This window comes from Aedes aegypti, unplaced genomic scaffold (genome assembly GCF_002204515.2).
Source record: "Aedes aegypti strain LVP_AGWG unplaced genomic scaffold, AaegL5.0 Primary Assembly AGWG_AaegL5_hic_scaff_1785_PBJ_arrow, whole genome shotgun sequence".
Lineage (NCBI taxonomy): Eukaryota > Metazoa > Arthropoda > Insecta > Diptera > Culicidae > Aedes > Aedes aegypti.
In genome coordinates, this window is record NW_018735251.1 from 75,772 (window position 1) to 87,320 (window position 11,549).

General features: G+C 40.7%; 1 protein-coding gene and 1 long non-coding RNA gene across 2 annotated transcripts; one reads left to right on the plus strand and one right to left on the minus strand.

Annotated features, from left to right (window-relative positions):
• Window positions 1–8,768: 8,768 nt before the first annotated feature.
• LOC110680763 (RNA-binding protein 7-like) lies at window positions 8,769–10,071 on the minus strand. The gene is made up of 2 exons (XM_021856551.1): window positions 9,786–10,071; window positions 8,769–9,463 (listed from the first exon to the last, which is right to left on the minus strand). Exons 1-2 carry the CDS (start codon window positions 9,870–9,872, stop codon window positions 9,038–9,040), a joined length of 513 nt encoding a protein of 170 aa, XP_021712243.1. The 5' UTR covers window positions 9,873–10,071; the 3' UTR covers window positions 8,769–9,037.
• Window positions 10,072–10,120: 49 nt separating this feature from the next.
• On the plus strand, window positions 10,121–10,437 carry LOC110680764. The gene is made up of 2 exons (XR_002502977.1): window positions 10,121–10,269; window positions 10,335–10,437. It is a non-coding gene; the product is annotated as an uncharacterized LOC110680764 (long non-coding RNA).
• The last annotated feature ends 1,112 nt before the right edge of the window (window positions 10,438–11,549 follow it).

Consider the following 11,549-nt stretch of genomic DNA (forward strand, 5'->3'; position numbering starts at 1 on the left):
TGTTCGGATTGGTGTAGTCGCGAGCCATCACCTTATCTCCTACCTTAAGTTCGATATTCCTGGATCCTTTGTAGTTTCGTATCTGAGAACACTGCGTCTTCGAAACCGACCGCCTTGCTTCTTGTTCGACTGCAGTCGGTTTTTCCAAAGAACAGGGAGACATCAAATCCATCGAAGTACGCAATCTTCTTCCCAGCATGATTTCAGCCGGCGAAAATCCAGTTACACAGTGAACTGAGCTGCGATAACCAAGCAGGAAGTTGGCAATTATTTCTCGAACATTGGTCTTATTTCCAGCTATACATTTCAAAAGCGACCCTTTAAATGTTTTAACAGCATTTTCGGCTTGACCGTTTGTCGCCGGATGACCTGGACTTGTAAACGTCAGTCGAACCGAGTTGGCATTCAAAAAATGCCTAAACCTCGCCGCTGTGAACTGCGACCCGTTGTCGCATACGACTTCCTTCATCAGTCCAAATCGAGAAATGCACTCCACCATCTTTTCTAGCACAAACTCAGTGTCACATTTCAGCGTTGGGAACACTTCTACCCATTTTGACAACGCATCGATCACAATCAGGTAACTGATTCCATTCACCGGACCAGCGAAATCTAAATGAACTCTCTCCCACACTTTTTCAGGCGGTTGCCAAGGAATCAGCTCAGCTCTCTCAGGCGATGGTCGACTCGCCAAACATTCGTAACAGTTCTTGATGTGCTGTTCTAGTTCCGCATCAATGTTCGGCCACCATACATAACTTCTTAGCACCGATTTAGTTTTTACAATACCAAGATGCGAACGATGTGCTTGACTCAACACGGCTTGTCTTAGCTTTATCGGTACAACCACTCTCAGTCCCCTCATCACGATGCCGTCCTCCACTGATAATTCTACTGCAACTTTTCTGAACGCTTCACTGATGGCTCCATCCCTTTTGATGCCCGTTGTCAGCCAATCCCGTACGATTTTAAGCTCCGGATCGGTATCGGTACTTCTTCGTAGTACCTCACAATCTATTTTGACCGAATCATCCATGTTGAGGAAATTAACGTAACTATCATCCTCCTTCCAGAGCTTCCATGACTCATAAGGCACTCGCGACGGGTAATCAGCAACGTTGTCTTTGGAACTGACGTGTTCAATCTGATAGCTGAATCCCGCGAGAAAGTTGGCCCAGCGTTGCATACGACTGGCTGCTATCACTGGAATGCCCTTATGGGGATTAAAAATAGCCAACAGCGGCTTATGGTCAGTGCGAATCACAAACTTGTTGCCGACTAGATAATGAAAGAACTTTGTAAGACCGAAAACAATTGCAAGTCCTTCTCGATCTATTACACTATAGTTTTTCTCCGCCGCATGCAACACTCTAGAAGCAAAAGCTACAGGTCTTTCACGCCCACTTTCTTCCTTTTGGGCAAGGACTGCAGAAACTCCTTCCATCGATGCATCACAAATCAACACTAACTTCGCATTTGGATTAAAGTGAGCTAGTGTTACATCTTTGCATATTTCCGATTTTGCCTTCACAAATGCAGCCTGACACTCCTTCGACCAGATAAACTTCACTCCTTTTTTCAACAGCTTGTATATAGGACTCATGATGTCAGCCATGTTTCGGACAAATCTGGCGTAATGATTTACCAGGCCCGCAAATGCTCGCACCTCCTGGATGTTCTTCGGCTGTGGCGCTTCTTGTATAGCTTTGATGGTATCACTCGTTTTTCTTAAGCCCTCTTCACTGATGACATGCCCCACGTACGTTACTTTGTCTTTGAAAAACTGACACTTTGACCGATTCAACCTGAGTCCGGCCTTCTCCAACACCTCAAGTACTCTTGCCAGGTTTTCCAAATGCTCTTCATCTGTATTACCCGTTACCAGGACGTCGTCCAAAAAGTTCTGTACACCCGGTATTCCACATAGTAATTTTTCGAGTTCACGTTGGACAATCCCTGACGCCGGACGGATTCCAAATGGAAGGCGATTCATCTTATACACCCCCTTACACGTAGAAATAGCACAGATTTCACGGGATTTCTCGTCTAGTTCGAATTGATTATAGCATTTGGAAAGATCAAGCTTACTGAATTTTTTTCCGCCATTAAGTTTGCTAAATACTTCGTCCACTGTCGGTAAGGGATGGATAACATCTTTCACATGACGATTCACCGTGCTCTTATAGTCACCACATAGACGGACACTACCATCTCCCTTCAAAACAGGCACTAACGGTGTACCCCATTTCGAGTTGTCGCACTTTGTTATAACACCCTCGCGTTCCATTTCATCCAACTCGTATTCCACTTTATCGACAAACTTATACGCTACCGGCCTTGCTTTTCGGAAAATTGGTTGGGCATCGTGTTCCATCTCAATACTAACCACTGCGTGCTTATAGAGCCCCAATCCTTCCGTGAATAAACCTTGATGGTTATCCAGCAATCCTTGCAACGAACGGCTGGTTTTGTCTTCAACGGCATTAACACATGATATTCCAAGTTTGAAAGATCGAACAAAGTTTCTTCCCAGTAACGGTGGACCACCGTTTTCAACCACAGCAAAAACAATTCGCTTGTGGATATTATGCAAAACCACCACCGGCTCTACTACTCCCTTCACAAGTAACCGTTCACCACTGTAACCTGTCAACCTCAATGTCGTAGGTTTTAGCTCGTATGCATTCAGGTTGTTTACGTAATACCTCCACGAAACTACTGATATTGCTGCTCCTGTATCTAATTGCATTTTATGAATCTTCTCTCCAATTTTAACCTCAATTTCCAGTGGATCCTCATAACCTTTCCTCCCAATCGAAAAAATCGAAGCACCTGACTTACTGATAAAATTTTGTTCCAAATTCACTTCACTTTGTGCATCTTGATCCTCGCGCTCCTGTCCTTCAACGAAAAAGTTTCCGCTAGCGGAACAGGCTGCTTGAAGATGGCCCCGCTTGTTGCACCTCCGGCACACGTAGTCCTTGAATCTGCAATCACGCTTGAAATGACCCTGACGATTGCACGCCAAACATCGGACACTCCTTCCTGGGGACGATTGTTTTCCTGATGCACAAGCCTGTCCTTCTTCCGAGTGTCGTTTGCCTTTTCCCATATGGAAGACAGCTGCTGGCTTGATCTCGTCCGGTTCGTATTTCATTGCGATCTCGTACGCCTTCTCAAAAGTTAGACTTTCATCCTCCTCGCATACTCTGTCATACGCCTTCCCTTCCAGGCCGTCCACAAATTTATTGAGCAAATCGTGCTGCAAATGTTCGCCCAATTTGCAGTTTGACGCTAAATTTTTCAACCGCGCAGCCCAGGCGTTCAAGCTCTCCGGAGGATCTTCTCGCCTTCTGGCTCGAAGGAAACTGCGACGTTCCTTATGCACCACCACTGGTGGAGTAAAATATTTGGACAGTAGCTCACACAACTCGTTGTATGTCTTTTCCGCCGGTGTTTTCGGTGTGCAGAGGTCTCGGAGTAGTTTGTACGTCTTAGCATCACAGTGATTGATAAGTACCGCCCTCTGCATGCCTTCCTCCACCTTGTTCACCGCAAAGTGCTGCTCGAGCTGCTCCTTATACAGCTCCCACTCTTCCGTCTCCCCGTCGAAACACCGAAACTGCAACCCTTGCGCCATGGTTACTTTGACCGCGAATTAAATTATCTTCTCGTCGCCAATGTAATGAATGTACGACGCTTTGTCCGTTAAAACGAAACTAATCTTTATTCAGATATAATTCACATCTTGCTACACGTTTTTACTCTCGTTCTGACAACTAACAAAAGCCTCAATATAAACATTGCGAGGGGTCCGCTGATGCTTCAGATTACTATCGTCACAATTGATAACAAATATACCTCAGGGAAAAAATATTTGACTCCTTACAATTTCATCGGTTCTATACCTCTAAACGCGCTCGTTTTTCAATTATGATAGATAAATTTGATTTTTGACAAAAATAACATTCAATGCCTATTGAAAACAGAAAATATGTGAGAACTTTTGGCGATGCTTAAATTTATTCCCAAGTTCAAAGTAATGTTTTATGACTTTTTGTTATATCTTTTGAATAAGGCAAGTTTTATTATTTCTCACTCATTTGCTATACTACTCTTTTGATATTTTGTTGATACGCATTTTAATCAGTATCTATAGTACAAATCATTTTACAAATAAATGTATTTATATGACTTTTGTGGACAAAAATTGGGTTCCAATGATAAAATACTCTTCTCTTTTAACTGCCGGAATTCAAAAGATTAAATTAATAACACTTAACCAATAAATGCCATGTGTCTATCACTAGCTTTTCAGGCGAATCGTCTGACCTCATACCTTCCCCAACCTCCACATCCACCTCTCATTAAGTAAGTGATACATCAACATTTCCTTCCCCAATCCCAAGTTACGGTAAAGAGGGGCGTGGCCGGGAATTGAAATATTCATAGTTTTGATTTTCTTGTTCGAAACCGGATCAAGGTTCACTCACTAGCCTTGTTTCTGAAAGCAGTCTGAATGAGATTATAAAAAAACACTAGTATCCAATCTACGAGGTATACCGTAACTACGCTAACGCTGGTTGGATACTTTGGAGAAAAAGGTTTCTGAGTCCTTTTGTCTGCTCCCCTAAAAATTCCCTTCTGTTCGATACCTGCAAAGTCATGAGCGGAGACTTCACCATCTGAGAGGAGTTTCCGAAGATTTTAACGAAATTATTGGAAAGAAATAAAGTGAAACGTTTAGCATATTTTGCATGCTCATCCAATTGAACCATTTTTGAATTTATCTGAAAGCTGTGAACAGTTCGTCTCATAACAAATGACGGGATTGCATTATTGCTTGTTTTTATATTTTTATACTTTCATAAACCATTGTACAGTTCGCCACCAAAGGTGACTGCACGTTTTTGATTCGAATAATTTTATAACTTAATACTTATAATACAGGTACATTGCATGGATCACATTACTTACCAAGGTAAATCCTGAGCATGTAAGTTTTTATCCCTTCCCACTAAATCCCCCTCCTGTGACAATCATGGAGATGCAGAAGTGATCTCGGTCTCTAGTAACAATCGTTGCCACACCAACATTCCTTCGCTTCCCCGATGACCGTAAGGACGTGGCCGGCGCCGTTATTGACTTTTTGAAAATTGAACTCTCGAATTGTGCACATTGAGAATGGTTCGCTAGTCCCAAGCCCATTGGTTCTCTGTGCAATTTCGATTGATCTAGTCAATCACGGAGTAATAGGTAATGCATAACTTTGACCAATTTTCAGTAGAGGGGCAATGGGGGCAATATGAACATACGGGGCAATATGAGCCACCCCGGTTTTGACCTCAAAAACAGTGTTTTAATGTCTAGTGTCGTTACGATCTGCTAAAGGATGCCTCAAATAGCCACCACAATAAAAACCGTAAGAATATTCGTTTAAACACTCAAGATATTTACAAAAATGTACAAATTTGTCCTTCGTCATGAAAAGCTTATAATTTTGGCAGTTTTTAATTAAGCCTATAAGACAATTATATTTATAATTCTGGTAAATTTTACCAATCTATTGAAACTTCTGATCATAATGAACAGTTCGTGAGCGAAATTAGATTTGTTCGTAAACAAAATTATTGAAAAACGATATATTATTTTCAAGATGAAGGGGCGGGGCAAAATGAGCCACCTAGATTAAAGCAAAACAAACGATGTTTTGAACATAAAAATGCATTGCTTAAATATACCAGATTATTTTTTACTGCATAGTCATCTTTATGCACCATTACAAGTGGAACACTTAGCTAGAAAATACGTTGAACCAAGTAGCGCAATTTAGTACTAGTACAACATGGTCTGTTTACTATGTATTATGTATCTTTAAAAATAAGCCGCTAGAATCAATAATTTCAAGCAAAGCTAATACAATTTCCTTTCCAATGATGTAGTCTTCACCACTAACTCTTCTCTATATTGTTTTAAATAAAAATCATTCGATTGAATGAGGTGGCTCATACTGCCCCGTAGGGTGGTTCATATTGCCCCATATGGTTGGTGACCACGTAGAAAAACATGGTTTTCCAAAAAGTTCCTGAAATAATTTGCAAGTTGATGTTAACATTATTTATCGACGTAACATGGAAGATAACATTTATAGTACAAGTCACTTGCATTTAAACCATATTTTTTGCTGTTTTTCTATACATTCCATGACGTTTTCCTTAGGCGGCCCATATTGCCCCGATCACCCCTACCGTAAAATTGATCAGTTTTTTGGATATTTGTTAAATATATCATATCAAATTGCAAATGTTGCAAGTTTCATACTGTTAAAACAAGTACTACCCCTCATAGCTTGGGATTATGTACTATATTTTGTTTTATGACAGGTTTAGGCATGTTTAAAAAAATGTTTCATGTGATTTTTTGATTAAGTTGATATGGGGTAACATTAATCATTTATGATATATACACTCCCGTGCATATGTTTGGGTTCACCTTCTAAAAAACATGCAAAAGTGTTCAGTCCATATCTCTGTGATTTCACGTCCAATTGAAACTCTTTAAGCCGCATTCGCAAAGCAAAGAGTTATTCTTACTTCGTATGTATTTTTACAAAAACATTTTTTTGAGCTTTGTGTACTAAATTGTTACTTAAAGTTGTTACATTGTTCAAAAAAACACACTGAAAAATCATATCTAATTTCCTCAGCATTGGATCGACCAAAATTTTAAAACAAGGTGTCATTAGAATCGTAATCTTATATTTCTTTGAAAGGCACTAGAAATTTTTTGCGGAAAAATCTGAAAAGTGTTCAAAATCTGTTTCATTGATTTTGAACACTTTTCAGATTTTTCCGCAAAAATTTCGTGAGTGCTCTTCAAGTCATCAGTCAAGTCATCGTGCAAAAGTTTGGGTTCACCCCTCAGTATGGTATATCGTGCAAAAGTTTGGGTTAACCTGAACTTACTTAAATCTGTGAAATCTCAAACCAATCATGTACGCGCCATTATTTGCGCTCAAAAAAGCTTTAAACTATTAAAATCGGTTGAAAAATGGCTGAGATATTGACAAAAATGATGCGCGTGCGCTCAGGTGAACCCAAACTTTTGCACGATTTGCATCATACTGAGGGGTGAACCCAAACTTTGGCCTTTGGCGTTGCCCTTCTTCAATTATTGAAAAAAAAACCTATGTACTCTTAAGAAGTTTTTGTAGGATTTTATAAATTAATTGCTAAGAAAATAAAAAAAAGAATGATCGGATTCCTAGAAAAGATTCTGCATGAATACCTAGAATAATTGCTGGTATAGAAATCTCATTTAACTTTTGAAGAATCTATGGAGATTCTACTCAAAAATTACTCAACAAATGTTTGAAAGAACTGCGGAAGTAATCCCTTTATGACAATCGTATTCCCGTAACGCGGGTTGATCACCTTTTCAAGTGCTCATGTATAGATAACTAGTAAGCAAGCGATTCCAAATTAGTGGAGCAGCGGATCGAAGCTTCTTGTTTCAAGAAATCTAAATGTCTAATGCGATACACTAGAGTAGAGTACCGATGCATGGTTAAAATCAGTATAATTCAACCAGCTCAGTGGCCGAACGTGAATGATGGGCGCGATTGTGAGACTTTAATAATGAAAAACTGTTTTTCTCCAAAAGTTTTAATAGCTGTATCTTTTTCTAAAGAGGCTCTATGCAAAATGGTAAATAATGATAATTGAATAAAAAACGACTACTTTATTGTTTCTCAATAGTAATGAACTACAACGATATGTACTAAATAAAGGACACGGGTATACCACAAAAGATCGAAGAAAACTGGTCGCAGTTTTTCATCCCGAACAGAAACAGAAGAATATCTTTTTTTTTTCTTAAACAGACACTACACGTTAATGCTTCCAGTGGGCTGTTTGCCTTTTGAATGAAGCACCACACTAGACAACGGACTAGCATGCAACACCCAGTGGCACAGTCGGAAAATATTCCTGTCGGAAAGTTTTTCGGCCTGAGGCGTGAATTGAACTCACACTCCTTAGCACGATGCGGCTAAATGCCTTGGCTAACCGCACGGTTACAAAGCCCATCTTTCTCTAAAGTAATGGAGAAATACCTAGATGAATTACCGAAAGAACTTAAGAAATTCCTGAACGAATTTACTGAGGAATTCCTAGAAGTGTTCTCAATAGATTTCCTGGTATAATCCCTCAAGGAATTTTAAGAGCAATTCCTTGGAGAAACTAAGGTTGATTTGAATAGAGAAATCGGCGTGGGAACTCCTAGAGGAATTCTTTTGGGGATTCTTGAAAAAAAAAAACCCGAAATGAATTTCTGGAAACTGGAATAAAATTTTGTGGTTTTTCTGTAGGTAACAACTGCAGATATCGGTGGAAGAATTAGTGGAAAATCTCTGAAGGAATCCTGGGATAGATAGTAGCGTTGGAGTGCTCGAGGATTTCCAGATGCAGATTGTGAAGGATTTGCTTGAATTTCTGCAGCGAGGAGGCTTTGAAAGTATTCTATAGGAATTCTAGATTCTACGCGATTAGTATGTTGCTTTAAAATTATTTACTCTGGATCCTCGAAAATCTTTCTCCAGGAATCACTGCAAAATAATGTTGATTTATATTAAAAACCTTTAGATACTATCCACTAAAAATAGAGACTTTTTTAAGACTTTCATTAAAATAGTGAACAAGTCTTCAGAAAGTGATCTGCTACCACCAATAGACAGTCAACGTATTTTTCTCGTGGAATGAGCCATAACATAAGATATATTAAATTTATTTCGCCATATTCATCTCAAGACATACAGTGGATAAAATACGAAAAAGTCCAATCGAAGTCTCCCCCATGTTATCTCCTTCCACGATACTCGTTTCTTCGCTTTTTGTTTCCGTCACCGCGACCGTTGCCCCTATCCCGGGAGAACATCTGGTCCCCCCCTTCGTTCCGATCCCGACCGGAGAAATTGTCACCCCGGTCTCTGTCCCTCTCCCGAGAGTATGGCTTCTGCTGCTGGTGTTGCTGGCGATCGTTACGGTTCATTTTGTTCTGTTGCATATTCTGCGGCATGTTGCCCATATTGGCCAGCACCTGTTGGCTCAGCTGATTGATCATTCCCTGCATCATCATCTGGGTCATTGCTCCCGGGCTCATGTTGGCAAACTGCATCTGGGCCAGGTTCGGCATGTTTCCGAGGTTCATCTGCTGGTGCTGCTGCTGTTGTTGTTGTTGCTGTTGGCCACGGTTTCTGCTGGGGATTGTTCACCTTTGGCGATCCTGCGTTTTGTCCGTTTTTGCTCTTCTTGTGTATCGTCAGCTGCCGATTGAACAACCTTGTGCCGTCGAAAATGTTCATAGCGTATTCCACCGAGGCTCCATGGGCAAAGGTTATAAATGCAAACGATCGGGGGCGTTTATCTTTGTCCTGGGGAATCTTTACCATTTCTACCGGACCGGCCTACAAAATAGTTTGAAGTCAATTCAAATATGTACCATTGATTTTAAGTAGGGGTATAGGGCAAGATCGCCATATGGGCCGAAGTACGAAGGTCTCATTAAAACCAAAAAAAAAAATACTAAATACATGCTTTAATACGAATTACGAATACATTTCTGAAAGTTTTCAAATTCAAGTCCATGACGTTGTTTTCATTCTGAATCTACATGAGTCGTCTAGATAGAGCCGTCAGTTATTGTATACATAGGGGATCAGATTCTACTTTATTTTAAAATAGTTTGCATGGAATGGCGATCGTGCCCCACTCTCCCCCGATAATCACCTGCAAGAACAACTCGTACAGCAGCTCCTCCGTCACCTTCTCCGCAAGGTTTCCACACCAGAGAGTACGCTCATCTTCCTCACTCATTTTGGCGTTGGTTTTACACTGTCAAAGATATTGCAATATTCCTCACAATATAATTTACCGATAATATATTTTAGTAACTGCAATTAAGTTGAAAACAGCGATTTCTTGATATTATTTCGAACTCCCGCACAAAATTCAGCGCAATTCAATCCGATCCGGTTTTGTTTTGATGCAACTTTTGACAGTTCGATGTTTTCTATGTTTTTGCACGCGCATGACTCGCTTTCTGGCATGGCAAAGAAAATAGTTGAGCACCCCCGGCGGCGGCCCTGACACAAACTTTTTCGATCAGAAAAAAGAGCAGCAGTTGAAAATCGGAAATTTTGAGAAAAAATTTCTTGATTCAAAAATCAGCAAAATGGATGCAAACGAAGATGACCTGATAAATTCCATAGCGGTAAGGCAAAACTGATAAGCTTGATGTAAGATAGGAAAAGTACGACGTTCATTATAATTTGACAGGAAGAGGCGGAAAAGGAGATTTGCTATCATGTCCAGCTGGAACAGCAGAAGATGCTGTTGCTGGCACGGCGGGAGGTGGAAGATTGGAAACGAATCGTTTACGGTAAGTAGAGGTATTTGGACTTACTTGACTAGATTCTAGGAAGTTATATTCTTAGAATATTTACGTGCACTATAGGGTTTAGCCTGCTCTCTGTAGCTTAGTGTAGAGCGCTGCATATGACGAGCCTAACCTCACTTATTTGACAGCTGCTGGTCCTGTTGTTTACGTTCGGACTTAGTCTTTTTTCCATCATTTTTTCATCTTCGCTTTTCTATCACCAGCATGCTGATGGTGACGATTTTCCACGGTAGGAAGATAGAATAATACGATCCGTGGGTATCTGCAGTGGGTTTGACCTCTTCTCGCAGCAAACTTTCACGAAATTAAGAATGATTCGAAAAAAGTACTAAGTCCAAACTGTAAACAACAGGACCAGTACCTATCAAAATTGATGCGTGACGTCACAGTGCAGTGTAGTGTTGCCGTGTTACCAAAGCGGAATGTAAAAAATAGGGTAACGGCCGTATTTTGGACGCTTTAAGGTGAAGATGAATCGAAGCCAAAGTTCAAATTTTCAAGAGCACGGATCTGGAGAACCAAGCATCCGTTTAAGCTGAAAACTTAATCGATTGTTCACCAGCTGGTGGTGACGAATCGATTAGGTTTTTAGCTCAAATAGATGTTTGGTTCTCCAGATTTGTGCTCTTGAAAATTTGAACTTTGGCTTCGATTCATCTTCACCTTAAGGAAGTGACTTAGTTTTTTTCCGTTTTTTTTCCCTAATGGATTACCCAAGATTTATTGAAGTGAAGGTTCAGCAATCTAGGCAGTCAGTGGGTGCGAAGTGAGGTCAGCTGCAGGGGAAGTGGAAGTGACAGCTGACAAGCTGGTTAGCTGGCAAGTTTGTGTACTCTGTTCTTCAATCTACCGTTTCTAGATGAGTGCTTTGTGAAGCCCAAGCAGAACAGTTCGGTTTTGCGTCGTCCGATTGATTTTGCTGACGGATTCGCGCGTATTTTCGTTGCCGGAGAATTTTTTTTCCCCAGTTTTGGAGCGCCTTGCTGGGTAGTGCTTTGTGAAGCCCCAGGACAGTTCGGTTTTGCGAGTTCTGTTTGATATATTGACCTTGACGCTTGCTCCTGTGGGAGCAGGTGACGAAGGCAGGATCAAAC

What these genes read in the sequence shown, in the direction of transcription:
- LOC110680763 (XM_021856551.1), bottom strand. Translation starts at nt 9,872, where the DNA reads ATGAGTGAGGAAGATGAGCGTACTCTCTGGTGTGGAAACCTTGCGGAG. An exon ending in TGTACGAGTTGTTCTTGCAG is followed by an intron (nt 9,464 to 9,785) that starts GTGATTATCGGG and finishes ACTATTTTGTAG; the next exon opens with GCCGGTCCGGTAGAAATGGT.